The 27555-nt window shown below is 44.5% G+C and overlaps 1 protein-coding gene across 9 annotated transcripts in view; it reads left to right on the forward strand.

The window, feature by feature from the left end:
• Positions 1–27555, forward strand: part of ANKS1A (ankyrin repeat and sterile alpha motif domain containing 1A) — a 169913-nt gene that overhangs the window by 48235 nt on the left and 94123 nt on the right. For 5 of the 9 annotated variants that reach the window (XM_033102804.1, XM_033102807.1, XM_033102803.1 and 2 more), the window contains exons 2-5: positions 16844–16924; positions 18668–18824; positions 20668–20730; positions 26967–27263. In XM_033102804.1, the coding sequence (XP_032958695.1) occupies positions 16844–16924; positions 18668–18824; positions 20668–20730; positions 26967–27263 (598 nt within the window). Of the gene's footprint in view, positions 1–16147; positions 16157–16843; positions 16925–18667; positions 18825–20667; positions 20731–23658; positions 23700–26966; positions 27264–27555 lie in introns of those variants that run through there. The other 4 variants (XM_033102811.1, XM_033102805.1, XM_033102809.1 and 1 more) reach the window with 3 other exon arrangements.

Below are 27555 nucleotides of genomic sequence, written 5' to 3' on the forward strand. Positions count from 1 at the left end.
CTTCGATTTTCTGGAAGGAATAGGTATCATTTTTTATTTAAATCTTTGGTAGAATTCACCAGTGAAATCATTTGGGCCTGGTGCTTTGCATTTTGTAAGGTTTTTAATTGATTCACTTTCTTTAACGGCTATTTGCCCATTCAGATGATGTATTTTTCTTGTGTGGATTTTGATAGGGATTAGCCCATTTCATGTAAGTTATATCTGTGGGCATTGAGTTGTTCATAATATTCTTTTATTATCCTTAAAATCCATGGGATCAGTAGTGATGGCCCCTCTTTCATTTTTGGTAGTAGTAATTTGTGTCTTTTTTTTCTTGGATAGCCCAGCTAGATGTTTATCAGTTGTATTGATGTTTTCAAAGAACCAGCTTAGAGTGTGGTATTTTTAGTTCATATTAACAGTTTAGAACCATAATAAGTCTTGGCTTTAAGTCAGTCTAAATTTTTGTTAGTAATTGCTATACATATGTGTGCACAAAAGCATAAGTATTAGGAGCTGACATAGAGATACAGTTAGACTTTTTAAGGCTTATTATTTCACTATTAACACAATGCCTATACAGTCACCCCTCCATATCCGCAGATTCAAGCAACGGTAGATTGCAAATATTTGGGGGGAAAAAAGTTGCGTTGTTGCTGATGTGTACTGTGTAGTTAAACCTAGGATGGTCGCATCTGTACTGAACCTGTACAGACTATATTTTCTTGTTGTTATTCCCTAAACAATATAGTATAACAACTATTCACATAGCATTTACATTGGGTTACATATTATAAATAATCTAGAGGTGATTTAAAGTATATGGGAGGATGTGCGTAGGTTATATGCAAATATTATGCCTTTTTTTTTTTTTTTAATTTTATTGGGTAACTGTATTTTTTTCCAGGACCTATCAGCTCCAAGTCAAGTCATTGTCCTTCAATCTAGTTGTGGAGGGCGCAGCTTAGCTCCAAGTCCAGTCGCCGTTTTCAATTCAGTTGCAGGGGGCGCAACCCACCATCCTATATGGGAATTGAACCGGCAACCTTGTTGTTAAGAGCTTGCGCTCTAACCAACTGAGCTAACCGGCCACCCCTATTACACAATTTTATATAAGGGACTTGAGCATCCATGGATTTTGGTATCCGCGGAGGTGGGGCGGGGGGCTCGGAACCGATCCCCCATGGATACCGAGGGATGACTGTATGAAGCGACAGTTATTTAAATCCAGCAGACTCTTGATTGAAGTAGGTGGTAAATAGAGTAATGGAGACTGTGGGGTCAGAAGAACAAGTTTGCATGCTGGCTCCCTACGCTGGCTGTGAGTGCTTGGGCAAGTGGCTCACCTCGCTCTAGTTCTATGTTCTATTCATCTCTTCGAGCATGTTAAAGTTCATAAAATGCAAATTCTTATTTTATTATCTACTATGAAAATTTGAGCTAATGTTATTAGGTGTCTACTAGGACACCTAGCACATAGTAGACCGTTGTAGCTTTTGTACTTCTAAAAGACAGCATCTATTAGACTCATTGAAGACTTTCAGGATTTATTCACACTCCAGGCCATCAGCAGACGATAGGGTTTTCCTCTTGATCTTTGATATATAAAGTGGTATTTCTTTCCACACAGTTTCGGTTGTGTAAATGGCTGCCTCTTGCTTGAACATTTAAAAATTGAGAAGCAAAAAGCTGTTTGTGGGAGAGCTCTGCTGTCTGGGAAGCTGTTTCCTTTGTAACCTTCGTGGTCACGTCTCTCATTCCTCAGCTGGTACATGCTCCCCACACAGTGCTGCCTTGCCTTTCAGCCAGCTGTTTGCCAAGGTCCTTAGTCACCCGAAACGAGACTCCAAGGACAGGGTACTTGGTGCCTTTTGGAAAACCCAGAGAAGGAATTTGGCAAGTGGAGCAGATTTGGGAGCTGATTAAATGCAGATCTCAGAAGAGTTCATGGGACAGGCTTCGGGATTGAACTAAATTTAAACATATTATAAACAGAGACAAGAAAGTGAGAAAACCTGGACTTGGTTAAAGCCAACATTTTTTGTTTTGTTTTTTTTCTTAATTTGCCAAAGTAATGTGCCTTGTTCAGCTATTTTTACTAACAGAAGTTACAGCTAAGTGGCCGCGGTGCTTACTAAATTGTGGAGAAATAACTTTAAAAAATTAGTTTAAACAGAAAAGCTTAAAGCAGCAAAATTTGATCTGTCTAACCTGTAAGTACAAATTTTCAGAAATAATTGCCACGTTTTCTTCAAGAACAGAATGTAATGTTTAGAAAGGAAATAATCTGCTCGGGAAGTCACCTGAGCTGCATAGAACTAAAGCAGAGGAGGTTACTAGTGAAATGGTTCTGAGAAGGGGGTGGTTACTTGTATCCTGGCTCTCTCGGGTCACAGTAAAAGACGTCTTTTACTTGAATAAGAAGCCTTGGCCTTGGACTAGATGCCAGGCAGGCCAGAGGTGAGCCCCACCCAGGCGGGGGAATGCTCGTTGTGCTTCTGTCCCCACAGTGTTCTGACTTCCTTTGCAAACCCGAGACGTAACCTCACCCGCTTCCTTTCAGCCAACCTTTCAGTACCAGCCTGTTCCTCACACCGAGGTTCACAGACTTACCCACTTAGGAAAATGCTTCTGAGCCTTAACAGTTCGCGCGTTTAGCTGTGTGTGCGCTTGACTGAATGTTCGAGGCTCTTGTTAGGTCACTTCGTGAAGAGAGGTAAGGGGAGAAGGGCAGGGAGGATCATCAGAGGAGAGAGCTGAGGACAAGTGTCCCATGAGGAAGTAAAGAAGATTCATGCTAGTGTGTGGTGCTGCGAAAAGAACATTTCACTGGGAGACAGGAGGCCGGGTTCCAGTCTGGCGTGGGCCTTCTTCTCACTGTCTCGGTTTTGGACAAGATGGTTTTAGGCCTTGGGGATTGAGAGATGAATAAAACAAGGCCCCAGCCTTTGAGGAGATCATTGTCTGATGAAGGAAACACGTTGGTTGTAAACAAATAAAAGAGAGCATCATAGCATTACAAATGTTTTAAATAGAGGTCTTTATAAAGAGCAGCTGTTGAACTTAATTCCGCTTGGAAAGTGGGGTAACATTTCATTGGAGCCTTGAAGGATGTTTGGGATTTCAGAGATGAAGATGGGGTACAGCAGAGAAAACTGCAAGTACAAAGACAAGTGGCCTATACCGGGTGCCCAGAGTGTCTACTGGGGGGTGGGGCCGAAAAGGTAGTGGGGGGGTAGCTTGGGAAGGTTTTCCTGTGTGTAAGAGAGAACCCCCCAAAAGCTCTTCAGGAGAAAAACCTGAGTGGATGCGCGTTTTAGAACGTGAGTAGTGACAACAGTGTCGAGAGTGGTTTTTGTCGTCAATGGAGGACGAAAGGCAACATCATCTGGAGGTTGTTTCAGGAGTAAGGCAGTGCTTTGGAGATGGAGGGGAAGGGACAAATTTGCCAAGTGTTTCAGGATGTAGAATATCTGGGATGTGGACCCCCTGTTGACTCATTGACTTCCCCGAACCTCACCATCACTTAAACTAGCCGTACCCAACCATTATGTACAATTCCTACGTCTTTCACAATCCAGTCGCCTTTGAAATCACTGACCCATTTGGTACCCTCCCCTGGGGACTGGTACTGCAGTCGTTTGGGCCAGCTTGTTCTTAGCCTCTGTAATTGGAGAGCTCCATTCAGAAGCAAATGGGAATAATTGATTTTAATCCCCCAGAGGCTGGAAAAATCAAAGACCACAGGAGGTTTTTAAAAAAGGAGGCCAAACCCAGAAATAAATTTTGTTCAGAACTCCTTCTTAAAAGAACTCTCTTAAGAATCTCATAACCGGAAGCCTCTCTCCCTGGAATAGATCTGGCTTCACTTAAAAAGAAAAAGTGGGTGTGTGCTGTTAAAGAAAAAACTGTTCTGACACTTGTTAAAACAGTAAGGGAGACTTTATTTAAGACCTCTGCAATAGGAATATTGCAGCAGGGGAGAGAGATCAGGCTGTACTCAGAATACAATGAGGACCAGGGGGATTTATAGCCAAGAAGCAGGGTGAGGGGGTCAGCGGATGGAAAATTACTAAGAGGAGAGACACCCAGGGTGGGGGATTCTTGCTAAACTGACCTAAAGGAGTTTTGCTAAAGGCAGGCCACGGACGGAGCCGTTAAAGGTGGGGGGTGGGAACTCAAACAGATATCGGAGATAGGGGGACCGTTGCTGAACTTGCTGACCAGGATTCTTGTTAAAACTCCCCTGAGCAGCCCAAAGACAGGATGGGACCAACGTCAAGGCCTCGTTGAAAACTGCTCAGAGGAGCCTGACTAAAGTTTGGTCAAGGAGGCGGAGAGAGCGAGATAGAGTGTGTGTGTTATTACAAAAGTAATGCACGCCACACCCCCAGGACGAATCAGTTTTAGCAGTTTGGTATATAGCCTCCATGTGTTAGTACAGGCTTAGAAAAATACACTGTTCTTACAGAAATGAGATCATTTTCTATGTACTGTTGTGCAGGTGTACTTTCACCTCATATATCTTACATGTTTTTTCATGTCAGCACATAAACACTGGTCTCATTCTCTAGAATGCCTGCCTCACTTTGGATATTGACGCCAAGTCCTTCTATCTTAGATTCCAGTTTACATTTTTTTTTCACGTACATTATCCCATGTATTCCATAAAATAACTCTCTCAGGGTAGGGTAGGGGTAGGGTGAGTGACATCTCCATTTTACCTAGAGGTTGTATGATTCACTAGAGATTTTATAGCTCATATTAGTCACGTCCAGGATTCACTCGTGGGGGCAGTCGCATGTATGAAAAAAAACTTAGACCGTTGACATTCAGCTTACATATTAGCCACGTTACAAATACTGTTTTCGCCTGTGGTTCTTGGGACATTTAGGAAATATATGTGGTACTTGTAGGACCTAGACTCTGATAACACCTCTCATTTGAGGTGTTCATTCCATTTGTATGTATTAATTTCTATATTGAAATTTCTGTCATTTTAATTTCCTCAAAACAACAAAATTGTCATCTTAAATACCTTCAGATTAAATGAATTTAGTCAACTTATATCTTTCATTATAATGTTGATGCTTTCACTACTTACATTAGGTAACAAAGTTTGTCAGTTAATTGGATTTCTGGAAATGTTATGGGAGCTTTTCCGTTAACTACCTCTATTCATTTCCCTCTGGGACCCCGTTCCTACCTAGAGCATAGTGCCTCACTCTCAGTACTCTTTATATGTGACTCTGGAGAGCAAGAAAAAGAGAAAGGCAGACTGAATGAGGAGTGGAGGAAGTGAAGCAGAGCGGAAATGAAAGAATATGAGCTATGGGGAATTCATCTTATTCAGGAATGAGAAAAACAGCCAGGAGAGAGCTGTTTTCAAGAAGTCGTATGTGGCACACTGGTTAAGATTTTGGCGTTAAACACAGTGTCACCCATTCCAGCTCTGTGTTCCTGGGGAAGTTACTCACTTCCATACTTGTCCATTTCTGAGGGTTCTGGTGAGAAGTACATAGTTGTTTCATCCACTTAAAGTGTGCTTGGTTTATAGGAACCATTTAATGTTAGCTGTTTTTTCCAGGCCTTTTAGAATCAAAAGTCCAGGGATGGTGTCTCAAAGTCTGGATGGAGTAAAGTGACCGTGTAATTTATTGTCCAGGCCAGGATGCTGTTAATAATTACGCTGGGACAACAGATACAAGCCAGGATTTATGGTTCCCCAAGGTGGAGGCATCTTTGCCCATAAACGTGACTGATTAAGCCTCTTGTCTTCCTACCTCAGCCCAATTAAGCCTTTGGACTTTGACAAGCCGGGGAGCAAATCACGCTTAAAAGCTCTTCTTCACACAGATACACACACACATTCACTAAAAATAGAGGAAGCATTGCTTTTTCTTTCTAGGTAATGTGTTGTCTTAGAGTAGTATGAGTCTGCACATATATTTAATAAAATTTGTGCAGTGTTTGTTACCCAAGAAATAATGTGACAGAGGATATTTGAGTTCTTATAAATAGTTTTAAAAATCTATTTTAAACATAATTCACCGTACCTTCCGTGAAGTAGTGAGGCCCCTCGTGCCTTTAGGTGTGGAGTTCTCTTACCTGTTGAGTTCTCATCATGTGCCAGGTGCAGTGCGGTCTTGGCAGGGAGGATACAGTGGTAAACACATTTGGATATGCCTCTAAATTGTTTGTGGTCTAGTGAGAAAGACAATCAAATAATGACAAATACAGAACTCGAAACTGAGACCACTGTAATGGTGGCGGAGTACTAGGGGCTGTACACATTGCTCAGGAAGAGCCTGCCTGGCCTGAGAAGGGAAGGAGAGTTCCCTGAGGACGGCTTTGCTCCGGGTTGAAGAGGGGTTGGGGGAAAAGGCAGGAGAGAACATGTTCTTCTAGGAAAGAAGACCCGTATCTGAGGAATGCAGAAAACTGGGAAGTGTCTGTGCTTAAAAGATCACCTTGGCTCAGTATGATCAAACTCTCCCCGTTTGCAAAGCCCTTTCCTCCCCTCTTCTTGCTAATGGGATGCCCTTCCGCTGTGCTCCCTTAGCATTTGCGCAGTTCCTTGATAGCAGGTGCCACACTGCATTATCGTGTTTGTCTCTGTGTCTCTGCGGGGTTTTGGGGCAGGGATTTGCTCTTATTTATTGTAAGCTACCTAGAACAGCGCTGTGGCTTTTCCCCTTCTTTCCTCTCCCCAGATGTTTGCATATTTGCCATGTGCCAGGTACGGTGTGCTTGCTGCTTGGGAAGGTGGCACAAGGCAGGCACAGCCCCCGCTGTCACGGAGCACGCAGCATGAAGTGCTTTGCTCAGTGAGCGGATGCATTGAATGATTGGCCGCTTAGAACCAGCTTTTTGAATCCATTTTTATGCAGTTCAGCAGTTCTGTGCCTTTTTTGTACGGTAGTTGCAGAAGAGAAACAGTGAATGCTTAAGTGTTAAGAAGCCATGCTGAGGTAAACTGAGACAAATAAAAGATAAGGGCCCCCAAAGTATTGGTGTAAACCAGGGGGATGTGGCTTGTGCAGGTTCCATGACCGAATCCTCGTGGTCACGTGGCAGCACAGCAGAGCTCCTTCCTTGGTGGCGGTCCACACTGAAACAAGTGTCACTGCGCTCCCTCAGGCCACTGTTCAGAGTCCCCTTCGTATTCCAGGCATCGATGAGGAGGCAGTGCTCGGTTTGCCTGAGATCGCAGCGACAGAAGTAGCAGTTCTTAGAGTGAAGGGCGAGGTTGTCAGCAGTCCCTGCTCCCAAGGAACTTGCCGATTTATGTTTCTGTGAGCACTCGCTGGGTCCACTGCGCCTCCTTCGTCCTTAGGGACATATAGATACAATTTTTAGTCACACCTTCTTGAATGTTTTATTTAGAATATAATGGCTGTTAGTATAATTCACCTGCTGAACCAGTTAGTTAGTCCACTACAATCCTATCTTTTTTCTTGGACAGCCCTGTGAGGTACTTTCTTGTTGGTTTTCTGAGTTTCCTATGTCTGGCTCACTCTTAGTTTCCAAACACCAACCGTGATTTTTAAATCCCTGAATATCCTCTTCCATGCGCCAGGCGGACACATGAGTTGATTCTGCGGGTTGCATTTTCTCCTGCAGACACCTCCCCACCCCCACCCCATGACCCTGCGTCCCCAGCGGTGCTCTGCCCGCCTATGGCCGGTTCTCTGCCCTTTTTGCTCTGTTTCCTGGGTGCCTGTCTTCCTCTTTCTTGCTTTGCTCACTTATTTGGTGTGGCATCGTATCCTTTAGCTGCTTTCTGATAAAAGGGTGTGTGGGAGCTCAAATTTGAGACCCTGCATGTCTAAAATTATCTTTATTCTCTTTTCATACTCAACTGATAATTTGTCTGCTATAGAATTATAGGTTGGAAATCATGTCACCTCAGAATTTTGAAAGCATTGCTCCTTTGTCCTATGGCTTCCGGAGATGCTGTTGAAAATTTTGATGCCACTCCGTCCTTTGTATGCAAAGCGTTTTTTCTCTCTGGAAACTGTGTTCTCTTTATCTCATGTGTTCTGAAATGTATCCTGGAATTTCGCATTGTGCCTTGGGGTTGGGTCTTATAAAAAGTTGTTCATTGTACTGAGCATAGCATGGACTCTTTCAGCGGGAAGTTTCCATCCCTCAGTTCTAGGAAAATTTCTGAAGTTGTTTCTTTGATAATTTTATTCTCTCTTCTTTCTCACTTTTCTCTGGAACTCTTGGTCCTCTAATTTTTAAGCTCTTTCACATTTCCCATCTCTTTGGTTCCACTTTCTGATTTACTCAACTTTATCTTCTAGCTCTTTATATATTTTTTCTACTGTCATTTTTTAATTTCCAAGACCTTTGCACTGATTGTTCCAATTATTTCTAATCCTGTTTTTGTGTGGTAATAGGTTTTTATTGTGGAGGTTTTATTTGGTTCCTTGTTTCTGTTCCTGAGAGTACCTTTATTCCGTTTGTTTTGTGCTTCATCTTTTCATGTTGAATGCTTTCTTCAAATGTGTGGTGATCCTTGGTTGTCATTTTCGTTTAAGAGTGAGACATCAGAAAGCCGATTGGATAGTCTGTGCAGAAGTAGGAGGAATTTCGCAAGGATGGGTTTTATACTGTAAGGTGATTGGGCAGGAACGCATCTGCTTTGTTGGGGAATCCCCCAAAGTCAGCATCTATTGAGCTTTTCTGTGGCAGCATTTGGTTTCTCCAGGAAAGAATCTTCCAAGCTACGGTTTGGGGATGAGGGTGGAGGGTTCAGCATTCTGGGAGCCAGATGGATGGGCTCGCTGGGGTCTGGGCCTGCAGGATGCAGACTTCCTCTGAGGGTCTCTGTGCTTTTAGTGCAGTGGCTCTCCCTGCATTCAGCTCTTCCTAGTGTCCGAGTCCAGAGCCCGTCTGATTCAGTTTCTTCACAGAGTAAATCCACCTTCTCCTACCTGGGTACAGGAGTAACGGTCTGCTGGCTGCCCTACACGTGATCAGAGACCGAATACTCTAGCACCTTCTTATACGGAGCTTGTATCACGTCCTTGCTTTCAGCCCTCCTCAACCCTGGCACCTCTAATCCCTGAGTCGTCCCAGGGTGCGTGTGCGCCCAGGGGGTCTCTCTCAGCTCTGCTCACTTAACTACTGTTCCTCTTCTAAAGAACGTTGACACTTTATTTTTATGTTCACTGGTCTTTTTCTCCTGTCCCTTTTTGTTTGTTTGTTTTTACTCTCATTTTAATGGGGTTTAGGAGTGGGCAGAAATAAAAATACATGTTTAGTTTTTCCCAGTTAGCTAGAGTTCCTCTGGGGGCTTGATGCTGGTTGTTTGACGTATGTAAGTTTTGTCTTTCTCGAAGGATCACACACTTCTTGGACGATGGCGACAGTTTCAGAGGCTCCATGTTATCTTTCCTTTTACCCTCAACAGTTAAGGACAGAGAAAGAATTTTAGTGAGGTTGTGTCCAATTCGTTAGAGTAAGATGAAGTCTTTTTAAAATTAGACTAACTCTGGACAGTGTTTTGTTGTGTTGGGAGACTGCCAGCCAGCCCTTCCTGAGGTTCAGAGATAAACCTGCCTTTGCAAGGATAACCCAAAGAGGAAAACTGAAGGACTTTGGCAGAAAAGAGCTGATGAGACAAACTCCTGTTTAGACCTTCCGTAACGCTCTAATGTGAGTTGGTGGAGAACCATCCAGAACCTCTATTCTCCCTCAAGTCCATTGCTGTTGTTCCCTCTTCACAGTCTGAATGGAGAGGCCCTTCCTGCTTTGGTGCCCGAGAGCCTTGACCTTCTGAGAACTCACGGAGGAGGAGACCTATAAGCTCCAAGTTGTTTTCTTTCAACAGTCAAGGTCAAGAGCCTGGGAAAACTGGAGGGAACATGCACTAGAAGTTAGACGTGGGATATTGTTTCACTTCCACACTAATTAGCTATATGACAATCAGCAAGTCATCTGAACTTCAGTTTTCTTAACCCAGAAGATGGAAATAACGACATGTACGTTCCTACTCCACAAATGGTTGTAAGGGTCTATTACAGGTTGCATGCATGTAAACACTTGAATATTGTCCTGACCTAACCATATAACCATGGTATTCCCGACCCTCATACTCACCCACGGGCATCTACATGTGGGAGTCCAAATTCATTTCAGCCCCAACTAATGCAAAACAAAACCCCCTCTGCCTCCTCTTCTCTCCTCTCTTGCCTCCCATGACGGCAATCACAAAATAAAGCAACCCTGGTTTTCCTCCTGAGTGTACGCTCTTATTAGCCCCTGAATTGTTCGGTTCACACCGACCCCTGTGCCCCATCCTCATTTAGTCAGTAGATCCTGTCTTTTCTATTGAATCTGTGCTTTTTTCTCAGTGCTCCTTACCCCTGCCTTCATTCAGGCCCTGGCTTCTTGCCTGCTGTGCTCACTTCTAACTGGGCTCCCTGGGTCTAGTCACACACTTCTTCCAGCCCAGCATCTACACAACCGCTTCACGTAATGATTCTTGTTTTCAAATTCTGCGGTATGTCAGGCCTTCACAACAGTCTGGTGAATGACAAATGGACCCTCTTGGTTCCCACCTCCCAGCTGTTCTAATGGTTCCCTGCTGCAGACTGTGGTAGCACGTAGGACCCTCCGGGACCCGGCTCTGCCTGCCTGCCATCCTTGCCCTCACCAATCTCTCATTTGCATGTTGCAGCCACTCACAGTTACTTGCAGTTGCCCCAGTTTGTGGGGACTCCTCGGAGGACTTTGAATTTGGGTTTTTCCTCTTTCTCTCTTCCGCCCAGCTGATTCCTTCTAAGCTATGAGGCTCAGCTCAAGTAGCTGCCCTTCTGCAAAGCCTCCCTTATTCCCCTTTCCCCAATAGCCACCCTTTGTGTACTTCCTTCGCAGAGTGTCACATAATGCACAGTATTATCATTTGATGACTTGTCTGACTTCCCCATTCTGCTCGAGGGTGGAGACCAGCACCCTGGCAAGTGGAAGGTGGTGCGTAAACATTGATTGAATTGAACTGGATCGGACGTCTGCGGGTGCCCTGAGATGTTATTGCTGACTTGTGTAAAGTACGCAGTTAAGTAGCTGGGCAACCACATGAAGCAAGCTTGCCGCCCGCTAAGAGCTGGTCCCGAGAGCTGACCGCACACAGTAGCCACGGATGAAAGTGGGCTGGGCACTTTGGTTCCAACTTGTGGTTCTCCTTCTCTGTGTTTTGTGTACGAATGCAGTATTCTTGTATGTTCCATCAAGAGATTGTCGCCGCTTGTAATGGCTACAAGTGCAGCACTTTTGTGAGGCTGCATAGAGCCCATGTCACACTGGGGTGGCAGGTCAGTAAAACCCGAATGTTAGACGTTGCAAACTGGTGGTCCTGGGTCAGTCCCTTGTGGGGTTCTGTGCTCTTGGAAACATGAGGGATTCCCCTAAAGGGCTTAAACGATGTGGGTGGATGAGCAGCATGAAGAATTCATTGTGGTTCAAGGCCAAATACAGTACGTGCTGGGGTGAAGACGCAGTAGCTGATCTGGAAAATCGGAGGGGGTGGGGTTCATATCAGCCAGTGCCGTCAGGAAAGGGCATGGATCAGGGGACGCTGGCGCTGGGCTGCTTTCTGGACCGGACAGAAGGAGCGTCTCAGTGTATTTTCTCTTGTTCTTATTTGACTTCACAGAGACTTGAAGCAATTTTACCCCAAGTTTTTTGACTGAGTCTTGCTGGGTCTGAGAAGTGACACATCAGCGTAAACATGGGTGTTGATGGGCCTTTTCAATCAGTTCAGAGGAACCTGATTCCAAGTTAGAGATATCTAATGTCTGATCAGCATGGTTTGGACTTGGACTTCAGTCTTACCTCTTCCTGTTGTTTTGAAAGTGCCCCCCCTTTCCTTCAGGGGGGCTTTGGATCTCCCCCAGAGCCTGGCATGTAGACGCCCCGTGGACGCGTGCTGACCTGCGCTCACTCGGTTCCTTTGTCAGCCTGGTTCCCGCAGGCAGGGCTCTCTGCTGCCCCTCGCTCCCCAGCCCCGGTCATGCGTGTTCCTTCCCAGGGCTTTCGCATTTGATGCTCTCTCTGCCTGTCTCCCTCAGACGCCCACACCTTCTTATTCAGCTCTCCTCTCAAAGATCACCTTCTTAAAGGGGTCTTTCCCTTAAAGTGTCACCGTCATGTTTTATCCCCTTACTTTGCTCTAGCTGCTGCTTTTGTTTCTTTGTGGCACTTACACTCCTGGCATCACATTACCTGTTCATTTGTTTATTCCTCCCTGGCCACCTCCCTCGAATCCAAGCTCCATCAGGCAGAGACTTTGTTAAATCCACCTGCTTTTCCAGCCCCTAGGACAGTGCCTGCATAGAGGGCACCCCTCACATGTCTACCGACTGTGTGCAAGTCGCCCCGCGAGCAGGACCTCATTCGGCACCTGTCTCACCGTACGGAGGCAAGGGCTGTGTCTGTGCGGCCTGTTCTCATTCATCAGGACCCCAGATCTGGCATGCCACCTGGCATACAATATCCATGTATTGCCAGTTTTTAAATGAATGGAGAGGGGTGTGTGAGGCGGATTCAGAAGCCGCAGGTTCTCATCAGCTGTCTTCTTCCTTCTCTGCAGTGTCTTTAGATGCCATCTCAAAACATCAGGCGCAGAAGGTGAGGCTGCACTTCAATTTCATGTCCATGCACTTAGGGCGCTATGCCAGACACAGCTTGGGCCTCTCACCCCTAATGCTGTTAAACTGGCTCCAGCCAGTTTAGTTCTAGTTTCCATGGGCCATTTAAGCCCTGGGGAGCCTATCACAGTAGAATTTACAGATGCAGAGTAGGTGGTTTGAAGGATTAGTAACTTTGTCCAAAGTCACACAGCCGACAAGTGGCAGAGGCACGTTTGCAGTGAGTTCTGCTATCTGCACAGCCTCAGCTCTTCACCCAGGCGCTAGGGTTTCTTCATGATGTGACTGCCCTAAGTCCCATCAAGACTCATCTGAGGGTTTGTTGTGCACGTTAAGGGCAGATGTCGCATTTCTGCACAATCTATACAGGTTAGTCTTTTTTAGGAATCTCCTGGACAGTTTTTTATTGTTGTTGTTTTTCTCTGGTTCTCTTGGTGCACTGTGTTCTGCTTTTTGTTTGTTGGTGAGCAACCCTTTGGTACTTACTGTTTTAGAAAAGCCTAATAGGACAGATGCGATCAGGAGGAAGACCTAACTAAAATTATAAATAGCTCTTTTCTTGGCCTGCCAAAAAGGAAGAAACTTGGGTGGAAGGGGATGTTACTGCCATCCTGTCTGAAGGGAAAATTCCAAGCAGAGAGATGACAGATCCCCATTTTCATTTAAGATTTATTTCATAATTCCCCATTCCCCCAAACTTCTAGATGGGTATTTAGAGGAAATGTTAGTTAGAAGAAAAGGGGCGTGGAGAAGACTTTATGACTTGGAAATGTTGCAGTTTATGCAGGAAAGTCTTTATCTTTCTTCCTTGTCTTTTCTAATTGTTTTGGGGTAGTTTTAGTGCTGGTTTAGGATGGCCAAACCTAAGCACCTCTAAACTGGACCAGGCATGAAAGTAAAAATTAGAGAACGACGGAGGGCTTATTCAATCCTGCCTTTTTGTTAAAAGCAAGGGCAGTTTAAATCTTAGTTTTAAGGTTACTTTGGTAGCTGGATTGAGATGGTTGAAGATGGAAGATTCCTAATGGAGTACTCGGAGCTGGCAGGCCTGTATGTACTCCCATCTGCTTTAACTCAGCTTGGTATTTCCTCTTAGCTGGCTCCGGTTGGCTTATTCCAGTTGTTTCGCTATTGAATTCTGTACAGCCTGGTATTGCTGCATGTTCGCTTCATCTTGTCATCCAGTTCAATCTTAAAGTCCTTGTTTGGCCAAATGCCAAGAGCTCCATAAAATGGGAATTGTGATTCTGCCAATGATTTCGCTTAAATAATTTGTTTTTGGATTTTAGTGTCACCTATTTCATAATAGAATGATCTTTTGTCTTGTGGGGCAACTTGAAAATAAATAGGAAAACTGGAGCTCCCAGATTTCCCAGATCCGTTTCACTTTCCATCATCCTAATCCATTGTCAGGCACAGGGATGTAATTTTTAGTTTAGAAAATGAGATCATCGTACAAGTGTCACAAAGTGTGCTTTTGTCTCTTTGTTTGGAAGGTGCTACAGGAATCCAAGCTTAATGGAGGCAGGGGTACCAGGATGTACCTCCGGCTCTGACGTCACCAGCATCCTTAATTGACAATGAACAAATAACCCAGATATGAAAGCACACATATCCTCTCTTCACTGAACATTTATCTTAAGGTTTTAGGCCTAATACCTAAAAGCTCATTAAAATGGCTCTTCTCACACATATACAGCCATTTATTATTAGCCATTTCAATTTTTTGGTCTTCTTTTCCCCTCTTTCTTTTGAAAAGTTGTTATCATAAAAATCTACATGATTGCGTTTTCAGTGTAAATGTTTTAAACCATGGTGGAATCCAGAGCAGAACATGAGGTTTCCTTTCCACCATTCTGCTGTGCCCCTCCCACATTTCCTTCCCCAGAGGTAAGCAGAGCTTGGTGAGCACTCTTCCCCAGGATGTGTGTGTGTGTGTGTGTGTGTGTGTCTGTGTGTACACAGATGTACTTTGAAAAATGGGACCCATATTTTGTGTATCATACAATGACTTCTTTTTTTCACTTACCCATAGCAAAGCATTTCTTGGGAATCTTTCCATGTCAGGACACATAGGTCCATCTTCTTTTCTTTTCTTTGTTGTTATTGTTGTTGATGGTTATATAATAATTCATTTTATGCATATACCTGATATTTAACTGCTCCCCTATTACTGGTGGACATGAGGTTTTTAGTTTTTACTCACACAGTGAAGCAATCCTGTACACGTATGTGACTGTGCACGTGTACCAGTGTTTCCGCTGGATAGTTGCCCGGTAGTGGAAACGCTCAGAGTGAATGCCTATTTTTGGTTTTGGTGGACGCTGACAAATTGTCTTCCCAAAGGAGTTCACCAATTTAAACTCAGACCAGTGGTATTTAAGAGTGCTTGTTTCCCTGATCTTTATATAAACATTTTATGTCATTTTTATCAGTCTGATAGGTGAAAAGCAGCGTGTGATTATTTTAATTTGCATTCTTCTGGTTTGTGTCTCTGTTGATCTGACCTTGTCTGATTTCTGCCTTTTAGGAATTCCTCAATATTGCCGGTTACTTGATGACATCTTTTCTTGTTTTCTTGGGCTGAGACTATCTATCTATCATCTGTCTATCTTCTATCCATCTGTGGTGTAGAGTGGGAATTGTTTCTTTCACTTCATAGAACTTGAGACAGATGGGTTAAACTTGAATACTGAAGCTACTATCCTGATAAATTTCCCTCATTTACTCCTTCTCTACAGTATTTACAGTTTTCTTTTTTTCTCCTTAACATTCCATTGTAATCTCTATTCTGTTTTACCACACAGCAATCAATATAACTGGTATATGAAATTCTAGTATGTGTCTATACCTTAGTTACCATAATCATTTCTGTATTGATAATCTTTTGGGCTATTTCCAAAATTTTATTGTTGTAAACAATGCTACTTCCAACATCTGCGCATAAAGGCTCTGGGCCCAAATGGTTTTACTGGTGATTCTTTATAAAGTTTATGCTCTATGTCACTGATTCCTGAATATAGAAGTGGGTGCATAGTTAGCTACCCAGATGATCATGACCCAAACCTAACACTAATACAATCCAATAGCAGTAGCACAAAAAGCAAAAACTTTAGACCGGCCTCACTTATGAATGCAGATGTGAAAGTCCTAAATAAAATACTCTCAGGTAGAATTCACTAACATAGTCGTAATGGAGAAAGGCCAAGTAAGGTTTTTGGTTTATTCCAGGAATGAAAGAACAGATCAATATTAAGAAACCTATTGATAACAACATATTAATTGGTTAAATGGGAAAAACTATGATTATTTCCATAGATGTAGAAAATGCATTTAAATTAAACAACTGTTTTTAACAGCACTTTAAATGGTAAAAAAATTCTTTCTTTGCGTATTACAGCGTGTGTATCTCAAACCAGCAGCCAACAACATTAGAGGTATTTTCACCAAAAACAAGGACTAAACAAGGCTGCCCTCGGCTACTTCATAGGAATTTAGAAGCTCTGGCCAATGAAGTAAGATGTGAAACAGAAATAAGAGTTAAATCTTTGAGATTAAATAAGATGACATTTCACCCTTCCTAGTATGGTATTTTTGATTCAAATAAGGCTGTCAAATTGTAGATTCTGTTAATTTTTATTCTGAAGAACACATTCACAAAGGAAAGACAAAATTGTCTCTTGCATCGTAACACAAATATCCCGGTGCTTTTATGTGTGTGGGTTCTTTGATCCTGGTCCTTGTGGTTGAGTTGTCCTGATTTTCTCTCTGGTCTGTGTGAGCTGCCTCTCCAGCCTTCAGTCACCAGCACAGAGGTGGCTGCCCAGCACCTGTGGCTGCCTGGATGGTTTGCTTCAGTGATGTTTTGATGACCTTTCCAAGAGCTGTTGTTACAATCCTGGGAGTATTCAGAGGCACACGTCCCGACTGAGTGCTTATTGAAGTTGCAGATGAGGAGAAGGGTGCAAAAGGACACGCTGTTAAATGATGACACTGTTGTCTTGACACTCGACTCCTTGTTCAGCAAACCATTGTGCACCCTCGGTCCTTTGCATTTCTGGGGTAAATTCCTACTGTCCTTTATCAGAAGTCATGTGGAAGTAATTAATTTGCTTAAACATCACCCAGAATTCTTTTCCAGGAAGCCAGCTGTCTGTAAATTTGGTTTGTGACTTCGTTTTCTTCTTCTTTTTTCTCTGTAGCATCTGGAGAGGGCCCAATGTGAACTGTGTCGACAGCACGGGGTATACACCTCTACACCACGCTGCTCTGAACGGCCATAAGTAAGTACTGCGGGCCGCCTTCCCGCCCACCCTCAGAACCCAGCCTCTGGATGGTCTTTTTCAGTTCCTATAAAGAATTACTAAGCAGTCACGTTGAGGAACAGAGACAAACAAACTAAATGCAGTCCATTCAGAATTCCTGAGTCTCTTTTTAGTGTATAACTTAAACATTCTTCCCCACCCCCCAAAAACCTTGAACCAGAGATTAAGTTTTACCTTTTCTTCTGTTTGTCCTTTCTCCTCTGAAATGGGGCAGTGCCACACAGTCATTTGAATATGAAGATCCAGTTTGGGGCAGCCAGATCGTAAAAGGGCTGGATAATCTGTTCGGTAACCAGCTGCTTTATAAGCTGAAAATAGATCGAGTGGTCATGAGAAACTTTCCCTCTGTTAAAATAGTTATTTATTACTCTGTCTTTTGCTTGCCATTTTTTCCTCATAACGTTAGCTTGCAGACAAGGACCATTTTTAAGAGAAGAAATACATAAATAATATGGCCTATTTAATTCTCTGACGGATAGAGAGGCTATTAGGAAATGGGTGGTATTTGTGTGGGAATTTTTCCAGAGAAAGTTTAAGAGAGTTTAAGAGAAGGAAGCACAGATGCAAATGATTGGCAGCTGGAAGAGGGTACTGCCCTTCGGGTGAGGGAGAACCTGGTGGCTGGGTGCGGGGACAGATTGTGGAGTACGGTGAGTAAGTGTGCTAGGACGGGTAAGCATGGAAACCAGAGTGTAAGAGAGTAGAGTATTAAAGACAGATGAGGCATGACATTATAAGAGATGGGCCGTGGAATTTAGTTTTTATGAGGAGGGATTATTGGGACCACTTTAGATTTTTCTGAACAAGGAGGAGAGCTCTCGCCACTTGGTGGGGTTCTGTATCTTGTGCAATATTTGGCCCAGCCTGATTGACTCTGACGTGCCAAAAAAGAGGCGGTGATTGTTACCTTCTACATTAAGCTTTTCTAAAATATATTAAAAGTGATCGTTGTGTCTTTTCTATAGCCATTTTAGACAAAGCTAACAAGAAATAGGTAGAGACCCCTCTCCCCCCAAACAGTGGGGTAACCTGAATTAAAGTGAATCTTGGATTTAAAAGACTGTAGCTTATTAGCCAATTTGATCTCCAGATGTTGTTTTTATTTACAGTGGGGGTTTTCTTCAACCTCATGTGCATGGGGATAATTATATATTTGTATCTGCTTAATTAATGGTGCCACCAAGAATGCCAAGGCCTTCTTCCTGGATGTAGCAAACGATACCACATGTGTCTGGCTTGTATTTGCAACAACTTGAATTCGGCTCTGCCTGTCCACTTTCAGCTCCCACATCATTAAATGCTCTGAATAATGTGATGAATTAATGCTGTTTGTCTTGCATGACTTCTTGTATGTAAATTATGTCCCTGACTGCTGTTTAAGCATCACAAACAAGGAAACATTGCAAGATTTAGACAAGGGGACCAGACGTTTCCAAAATAATGGAAAATGGATGGATTATCTAGGAAACCTAGATACACAGGAGGTAAAGAGTCATTGTGGTGTGGCTCAAGATGGCTCAGCTGCCCATCAACGGCTGTCCAAGTAGTTTATGGAATAAAAGGAAGAAGCTAGGCGGTGAGCTCAGGCGAGATGCGATCGTAGCCGGGAAAGGGCTTTGTGCTTGCTGTGTCTATGAGAAGAGCTGTTAGTAGGAAAGGCTTCTGTGTTCTGCAAACTCATGGTGGGTTTTTGCCTTCCAGGGATGTAGTCGAGGTTCTCCTGAGGAACGATGCACTGACCAACGTGGCTGATTCCAAAGGCTGTTACCCGCTGCACTTGGCAGCCTGGAAAGGAGATGCCCAGATAGTGCGGCTGCTCATCCATCAAGGGCCCTCACACACCAGAGTCAATGAACAGGTCGGAAGGAAGGGACGCTTTCTTCCGTTCCGCGGCGGCCACGACCTCGGCAGTGCCGTCACCGGCTGCGTCCCGTAGTCGGGTCTCTTCCAGGCCCTGAGTGACTGCCCTGCTCTTAGTGCATCAGGGAGACCTCACTCTGTGAGGATGCATTTCACATGCATCTGAGTCCTGCAGTTTGGGAATGGTGCTATCATAAAAATGGAAATACTAACCTCATGTGCAAGATTTGAAATCATGCAAATCCTGCAAAGCTGCTGAGCGTCCCTTTCAAACTGGTGGGCTTATTCATTAATTGCACATTGTGCTTCTGCCATCGACCTGGCAATGCAGCTTTAGCTGGTAAACAGAAACGCTCCCCAGCGCATGTCGGTACGTGAACCGTGCTGTTCTACGTGCATCAGAACTCGCAGGCGTGGCAGTGCTTGAGCAGCTGCTGAAAAGTCAGCTCCCAGAACCGTGAGTGGAGGTCAGGAAGGATTCAGCAGGACGAAGTTGTCCTCTAATGTTAATTTAAGTGACCGTGCTTTGACAAAGCAGAGATAATCCTTGAAAATAAAAAAAGCAGCATTTGAGCAGAAGTGCCTTACAATGCCATGGAAGTGCCATGGAATGCCTAAGTCCATGGACTTAGGTATTCTGAGACCTACGTCCTCTTCTTTACGTTTATTACCTTGGAAAACTTACACTTGAATTACGCACGTTCTAGATAAGCCTCTTGTAGAATACAGCTCCCTGTAGTTTGGGTCTGAGAGGAGAGGGGCTCTCCCCGTAGGACAAGCCATTCTCCCGTCTGTCTGCTCGGAACCGAAGCAGCTATTTTTCTTAGTTGCTTGAATGAGAGCGATGCTGCTGTTTCTAAGTGTTGGACTGTTTTCCTGATGACTTTGCTGAGAGGAGACTGTGAAAGTCCCTGTGGAATTAGATCAGGATTATTCCTCAGAAAGCAGGAGGTCATTCTGCGAGGCCATCTGTCACCTAGACCGTGCACAGTCTCAGTGGGCTGTCCCGAGCGTGACTTTGACCCAGAGGAGGACCCCTTCACTCCGAGGAGTGAGAGAATGGAAGCGGAGCTCCCTCCCACATGTCCCAGTTGTGACACTATGAGGATAGCTGTTCATCAGCTTCCCTTTCCCGTTGGGCTGTATTTTCTGGGTAGGTGAGCAACAGACATTTAAGATCATCAACGAGAATGTTTGTTCCATAACATTAGAAATGAAAATGGTATCTTCAGAATTGCCTCCTTAGAATCTATGTGCAATTTACTCCTCCTTGCTAAAGCGACTGTCATTTATCTGGAGGAAATCTATAAGGAAGTTGGTTTTTTAGTCATAGCCCTTGATATTGAAAAACTAGTCACCACCCATCAAAGTCCTTCTCGTTTAAGAAATTTTCAGGAACCATTTCTCATCCTGTCTTTGCTCACGTTTGCCTTGGAACACAGCTGCTTGGAGTTTTGAGCCACTTGAGTGTGCTAACTTGTCCTACTCACAGCCGCCTCCCTCCCGCCTGGTGTCTCCACTGAGTGTGGCAGGCAGGTGGGTGGAGCGGGGCTGGGCACGATGGCTGCAGTCGCTTGAAGAACCTAATGGATCTGGGTAGTAGTCACAAGTACTCCACTGATTTATTTAAAAACCATTACTGTGGTTCTAGTTGGATGCTTGGATAAAGGGGGGTGATGAGTGCCGAGCCCTGGAGATCGTCTTCCCGTTAACTTCCTATTGAGGCACCCAGAGGGCAGGTCCGGCTGAGTCCTAGTGTTGGGCCCCCTCGGGGCCGTGCATTGCTTTGATATATTTCATCGGTTTCATCATCACATTTTCTTTTCCTCTCCTTTTTGTAGAATGCTCTTGAGATCAAAGAACTCAAAAAGTACGGCCCCTTTGACCCTTATATCAATGCCAAGGTGTGTACTTCACTGCCAGGGTTTCTCTGCGTCATTTCTCCAGCTGCACTTCCTCTTTGGTCCTCTCCAGCTTCCACTCTTGTCCCCTCCGGCTCCTCTCATCACCCTGACTGCTCTCCGCTTCAGCCCATCTGCCTTTGGCTTGGCTGGGAATGGGAACGTGTAGCTTCAGTGGATTTTGTGTTCATTTTTAAAAGCCATACTAATTCTGGAAAGGTTGGGCGCTTTTCCTAGAATGTCTGAAAAGCTTAGAAGGGGCAGAAATGGGGGGAAAGAGGGAACCATATTATATGCATAATTTGCTATTGTGCATTCTAAAATCATTTAAATTCAGAAAAGAAAAACGCAACTAAAAGATGTCCAACAAATTAGCTTACTTTTTAAGAAGCACAGAAAAAATGATTAAGTTTTACTTCCCTGATTAAAAAACAAAATTTTTTCTTAGTCTGTCTCCTATGTTTCTTTTGCAGTAGAATCTGATTTTCAATAGCTTGTGGTAGGGGCATGGGGGAAGGGGCATGGGGTGACTAAATAACTGCTGCTGGGGCTCCGCTCTCCTTTCCCTGAATTTCTGCATTTCTCCCTGGGGTTTAAAGCCTCAGTCCCTTCTCTGCAGCGTCAGCTTCTCTCTCTGCTCCGCCACTCTCGGCCAGCCAGGCCCACGCAGGTCACCTGTTTTAGTCTCCCTCCCTGTGAGGCTGGGACCGGTAAGGGTCTGATCGGCCTGGTGCCCAGGCCTGCCGGCCTCACTGCCCCCGGGGCCTTCACCACATCGGTGGCAGGGTTTGGGGGGTGGGGAGGAGAGGTGATGTTAGCCTCTTTCCTCAGCGCTCTCACCTGCTCTTTTCATTCAGATGAAGTTTGCTTTTTGGCAACAATGTGGATTTGGGTTGAGTCACTGCATTACTCACATTTAGCTCCCTTTCACTTCCCTGACTTAACAGCAACCTTAGGGAAGGCAGACATAAGGTACTTTTCTGCATGCGTCTAAATGCAAGGCAGATAGCTCATGTTTTTCTTTAAGAAATACTGACTTAGCTAATGAAGCTCCCTGCGGACTGGACGTAGGCAGGCTCTGGGGAAGATTTTCTTCAGCTGTTGGGCCATGATGGTGGAGAAGCAGTTTGATCTGGGTAGTGGAGCACATTAACTTTTGGTTGGGCCCGCTCTTTACAGTCTGTTCTCTAATCTTCAAAATAGGAAGATGCTCTATCTTAGTTTTCTCCCTTTTTGTTTTGAAAATGGTACGGTAGAGTGGAGAACTCGCACAGATCACCGTCTTTCAAGTCAGACCTGAATTTGAATTCTGTGCTGCCACTTACTTGGTTTTGTTGAACAAGTGTCTTACTTTCTCTGAGCCTCAGTTTCCTCTTCTGCAAAATGGGGTATACCATCTATTTTGCTGTATTCTTTTGGAGTTTAAGTAAGATAATGTACATAGAAATGTCTGGTAACTAGTAATACTTGAGATCCCGATTTTAAAAGGCATATCTAATGTGGTATTTCTGAAATGGCATTTTGGAACTCCTTCTTTGTTGCTAGTGGGTGAAGCTTGACGAAGCATTGCTCAGTTAGTCTGTACAGGGTTTTGTTTTGCGGGGAGGCACCTTGAGGTGATTGTTTTCCCACTCCGCGGTGAGTTTAGTTAGCTTATAAAGCTCTGATTAAAGGTAAGCCTTTGGTTCTTGAAAGTACATTTTCCTGTCCCTTGATTTTGTACACATAGGAAAAAATTAATCTAAACGGAATAAGAACTTCTCTCTTTGGAAATACTGCCCTTTATCTCCTCCCGCCCCTCCCCTACAGGGCAACTGATGGAAACCGAATTGAGGGTGGCGCTGTCTGGGTTGTGCTGAACGCAGACTCTTCTTGAGCTGATTTGGCTCTGACCTCCCTAGGTCTTACCCTGACGCAGTATTGACCTAGCTCGTGTCTAGGACTTTGCGTGCTAGGTCCTATCAGGCACCCGTGGAAACGAAGGTGCCTTTCTGGGAAGCAGAGGTAGTTTTCATGAGCTTTCGCCTTCCTCTTCGACATACAGAATCTTTCCTTTGTCACAAGTCAGCATAGACCAGTGCAAATGCAAGTTATCCCTAGCTAAGGTGAAACCATTAAAGTTATGTGTTACTGTCTTATAAAATAATTTTAACTTAGTCTGAATATCAGAAGATGAGCCACAGTCAAGTTAGTTTTAGGGCAGATCTGTTTTTCTGTACACTTAAAATTAATTCAGTCTTAGAGCTGGAAGAGACCTGCAAGTTATCTAGACCAGTTGTCTCCACAAGCTCCTCAGCTTGTCTGGATGCATCAGAATCACCTAGCGAGCTTTTATAAAACTTTATTCGGAAAAATTTCCAACTTACAAAAGTTGCAAGAATAACTCAATGAACTGCATTATACTCTTCTCCTAGATAAACCAGTTGTTAACATTTTGTCACATACGCGTGCCCTCTCCCCCACGTATGTAATTGTTGTAGGTTGATGATGAACTATCTGACATTACGTCATGGACATCAGGACCTTTAGCCCCAAATACTTCAGTGTGTATCTCCTAAGAGCAAGGACATTTGCTTATATAATCACAATACAACGATCACATTCAAAGTTGGGCGTTGACATAATACAGTTATGTAATATAGAATCCATGCTCAAATCTCACAAATTGTCTCAAGAATGTCGTCTAGAACCATTTTTTTTTTCTGGTCCAGGATCATACACATCCTGGACCAGTTCCTCAGCCTAAAGAGTCTTTCATGACATTGACATTTTTGAAGAGTATAGGCCCGTTGTTTTGTTGACTGCCTCCCAGTTTGAGTTTCTCTGATATTTCCTCGATTTAGGTTATACATTTTTGGTAAGGGTGCTACAGGAATAATATTGTGTCCCCCCTTTTTAGTGCATCACATCACAATGCACGTGATGTCAGTTCGTCTCGTTCTTGATGATGATGAATGATTGAAGGCTACAAGGTTGGTAAGCTTTTACTAATAGTCTTCCCGAGCTTTCCCCTCTGAGGTGCTGCCTTGGTGACTGTGGGGTAGCGCTTAGTGTCAGTTACTTCTAGGTTCCCATGTAATTCCAAAATGAAGCCAGTTTGAGAACCACTGATCTAAGCCAACTTCCCACCCAGAGCAGGAATCTTCTCTCACCTAAAAGATGGACAATCTGCCTCTTTGTTTGTTTGTTTGTTTGTTTCTCCTAATAACAAACAGAATTACTCTTTGGGGATTCCACTGATTTTTGGTTTCTTATGCTTGGTTGCTATCTGTCTTCCTAAACTTTTGTCAGTGGGTCAGAGTTCTATCTCTAGCGCCTTACAGAGTAGGTCAGACTCCCCTTCACGTGATGGGCTCAGTAGTCGTGTTCCTCCTGTATCTTCTAAATCTCAGTAGACCCAGTTTGTCCTTAACTCAGGTCTCTGTCAACAATGGACAAGATTTCAGTTGGCTGTAACCTAAGCACTGGGGGGTGATAGTGGTTTTGAATAGTCCGAGAAGAGAAAGGCCATGGAAATGTTTCTGTATGGTTTCCTGCTGTGTGTGTGTGTGTGTGTGTGTGTGTGTGTGTGTGTGTGGACACGCCTAAATATAATGGATTTACACATTGAATGGGGTCTCCAGATATAAAGGGTGTACATAGGGATCTTTTTTTTTCTTAGAAGTTCTGACCATAGCAAGGAAAAATGAAAGTGGTCTCAAAATGGGCAGGAACGGAGAGTTTGTGCAAAGACTTTGGGGATTATTGGGGTATTTCTTTTCAGTGCCCTTCCTCAGTCCAGCTTCATAGTACTGTGATTCTGGGAACTCCTGAGGTGGTGTGAGCACTGTGCTGTGATTTGGAAGGTGTAAAAGAGAAGGATTCCAGGTGGTTATGAGTCTGCGCTCTTTGGAATCCCTCCCCTTCTTGTGGGTCCATGAATCAACACAGAGTGACTTCCTGCCAGTATAGTTGTCAGACTCACATGGGAAATGGTAGTAACAGCTCATTGCGGTGGCCTGTGTTTAATAGTCGAGAGATGTGCTCACCGCACACATAAAGCCAAGATTATTGTGGTTACCAGGCAGTTGTCTGGCAGGACTGAAACATAAGTAGGATGCTTTCTACACTGTGAATATGAGCCTAATATTCTGCAGAGATGTGCTTAGGCCATTTTTCGTATTGGTGCGAAATTTGCCTGGTCGTGATCAAAACCTTGTCCTTTTAGCAAGGCAGCTTTTTGGCAGCTGTCTTAGTTCTGGCAAAAAAAACAGGGAAGACTCCCCCCACCCACCGTGGGTAGTTTGAGTTTTACAGTTCTTTAGTCTTCATGGCATACTTTTTACAAAATCAAGGACAGATTATTCTGCTCATTGGTCGACTACTTGGATATAAAAGAGACAACAGTATCTGCTTCCGAGTAAACAAGGTTTTCTGGATGGGAGTTTTAACAAGAATAAGCTGACTTGCTTGGCTACTCTTGAGATGTATAACCCTGAGAATCCTCTTCAACTTCCTCGACTTGCCACTTGGCTGCAGGATCACTCTGCAGAAAGCTCCTGTGAGTTTTTGTTGTCGTAGCTGTCGTTTCATCATGAGAAACTAAGTGACAGCTCTAAGTTTGCTCAGGGAACTCATGCCATAGCTGCCTAGGAATTGGGCCTTCCAAGTGGGTGTCCTGATGGTTTGTTTGGCACAGGGAACCCTGCGGACTTACCTTCCGCCCAGCATTTCCCAGTCCCTCCATGTGGAATTTGCCCCTGGGCCCTGTTCTATCACAGGGGCCTTGCTAACTGCCTTTGCCCGAGGCCATAAAGACCGCCTGCACTTTCTCAGCTGCTGCTCTCTTGAACCACCTTTGAGCTCAGTGCTGTGTCCTCTGTTTATTTGTGTGCGTTTATCTTGCATGTGGCTCCTGCTACCACCCTTTTCTGTCCTCATTTCAGTTTTAAGATTTTCTTTGCTATCATTCTGGCCTCTTGGGTCCTTGCTCCCAGCAGCTCTGGATCTTTCTGGTACCCTTGGTGTAGCTGGAGAAAATGATGCAGTCAAATGCCAGGTCAAAAGCAGATGGAACTGCATGCATGTTTGGGTAACTTCTGGTCCATTCCTTTGAACGTCATTAATACAATTAAAGCAATTGTGGAAACATTTGATTTTTACCTTTTGACCCCTGAAAGGTGCATAATATTGACTCAATGGGCAAACCCCCTCATAAGCTTTGTTTCCCTAAAGTGGCAGAAGCCTCCCGGATAAATTCAGGAATCTCAAAATCTTGTGGGACAATTATTTTCATTAGTGCTTCTAAAAAAGGAAAGGGCATGGACAGCACTTTATTCCTGCTCTAATTATACATTGTCAGTAGTAAAAGAAAGAGCATAATTGGAATAGGTAACAGTTTGCTGCCGAGAGTTGAAAAAGCACAAGCTTCTCCTATTTTATCCAAAGTTCTCCCTGTAGTTGGACGCAAATTTGGCATTAAAGGACCATGGGGTCGTGAATTGGAATTGATGGCAGTGTTACAATTTGAATATTTTGCACCTCTCACACAAAACATTCCAGTGTCTCGTTGAGTCTTTCCTATGTAAGAAACGCTTCCCCGTGCTGGATTCTGCATGTACTGATTGGTGCAGGCTTCTGGAATATGCCCAGGGCGGCTCAGGGTCCGAGTTCCTCTGTGCCTCCCTCCCCTGGAAATGGCTGTTGGCTGATGTCTTGAGCGTGATTTTGGTGCTCTGCTCTGTTCCTTTCATTGTTGGCTGGTTGATTTGCATGCAAGAAGCTAAGCAGATGACAAACTCTCAAAAAAGCTTGTGTGTGAGGCAATGGATGATCAACCAATCCAGAATCAGAACCAGAGGGTTGGCTAAATATAAATTGTAAAACCAGTTGAAGTTTCAAATGAATCAATGGCAGTGATATTATTGGCATTCGTCCGTGCCAGGGCTTCTGCCCAAGGCCTGCCACATTTCCTAGCTCGGTCTCTCTGCAATCTGGAGACGTGTCCTTCACAGCACAGGGGAGAGAGACGGCACGTGCCAAGGAGGTGACTGCTCCCCTCTGGTGGTAACTGGGCACGATGTGGCTGATCGGAGCCCTCGGCCTCGCTTTCAGGGGAGTGTGTCTGGAGCTGACCGACTTCTGTCAGTCCCCAAGTATTGCTGCTATTTTTCTCATTTAAATTTCAGTGGTTTTATGTGTGATTGTCCCCGTCATATGGCAGTCACCATTCTGATGCGATCTGCTTGTTGCCTCTTTAGAACAACGACAATGAGACGGCCCTGCACTGCGCCGCGCAGTACGGCCACACGGAAGTGGTGAAGGTCCTCCTGGAGGAGCTGACGGACCCCACCATGCGCAACAACAAGTTCGAGACGCCACTCGACCTGGCCGCGCTCTACGGGAGACTGGAGGTGGTGAAGATGCTTCTCAACGCACACCCCAACCTCCTGAGCTGCAACACTAAGAAGCATACCCCCCTGCACCTGGCGGCCAGGAACGGCCACAGAGCCGTGGTGCAGGTGCTGCTGGAGGCCGGCATGGAGAGCAACTACCAGGTAGCGGCCCACACACCTGCCAGGCTCGGGGCCGTCCTGGGAAGAGGCACAAACGCCGTGCTGCTGGGCTGTGTTCTTACTTAGCACGTTTCGCATCACGTGTCAGAGCTTCCGTTCCTTGACTCATTTTCCTGTAAACTCGAGAGACAAACTCACCAAGTGAGTCTGTTAGTTTTGGCTTCTTTTCAGGGGTCATCTATAGTCGTTGCACCCTGAAAAGATGTGATAACGGATGAGCTCTCGAAATTCCAATAGTTTCATTATCTTCCTATGTGCGTGTTCCCACTGCCAC

The sequence above is a fragment of the Rhinolophus ferrumequinum genome, chromosome 3 (assembly GCF_004115265.2).
Source record: "Rhinolophus ferrumequinum isolate MPI-CBG mRhiFer1 chromosome 3, mRhiFer1_v1.p, whole genome shotgun sequence".
NCBI classification, from domain to species: domain Eukaryota; kingdom Metazoa; phylum Chordata; class Mammalia; order Chiroptera; family Rhinolophidae; genus Rhinolophus; species Rhinolophus ferrumequinum.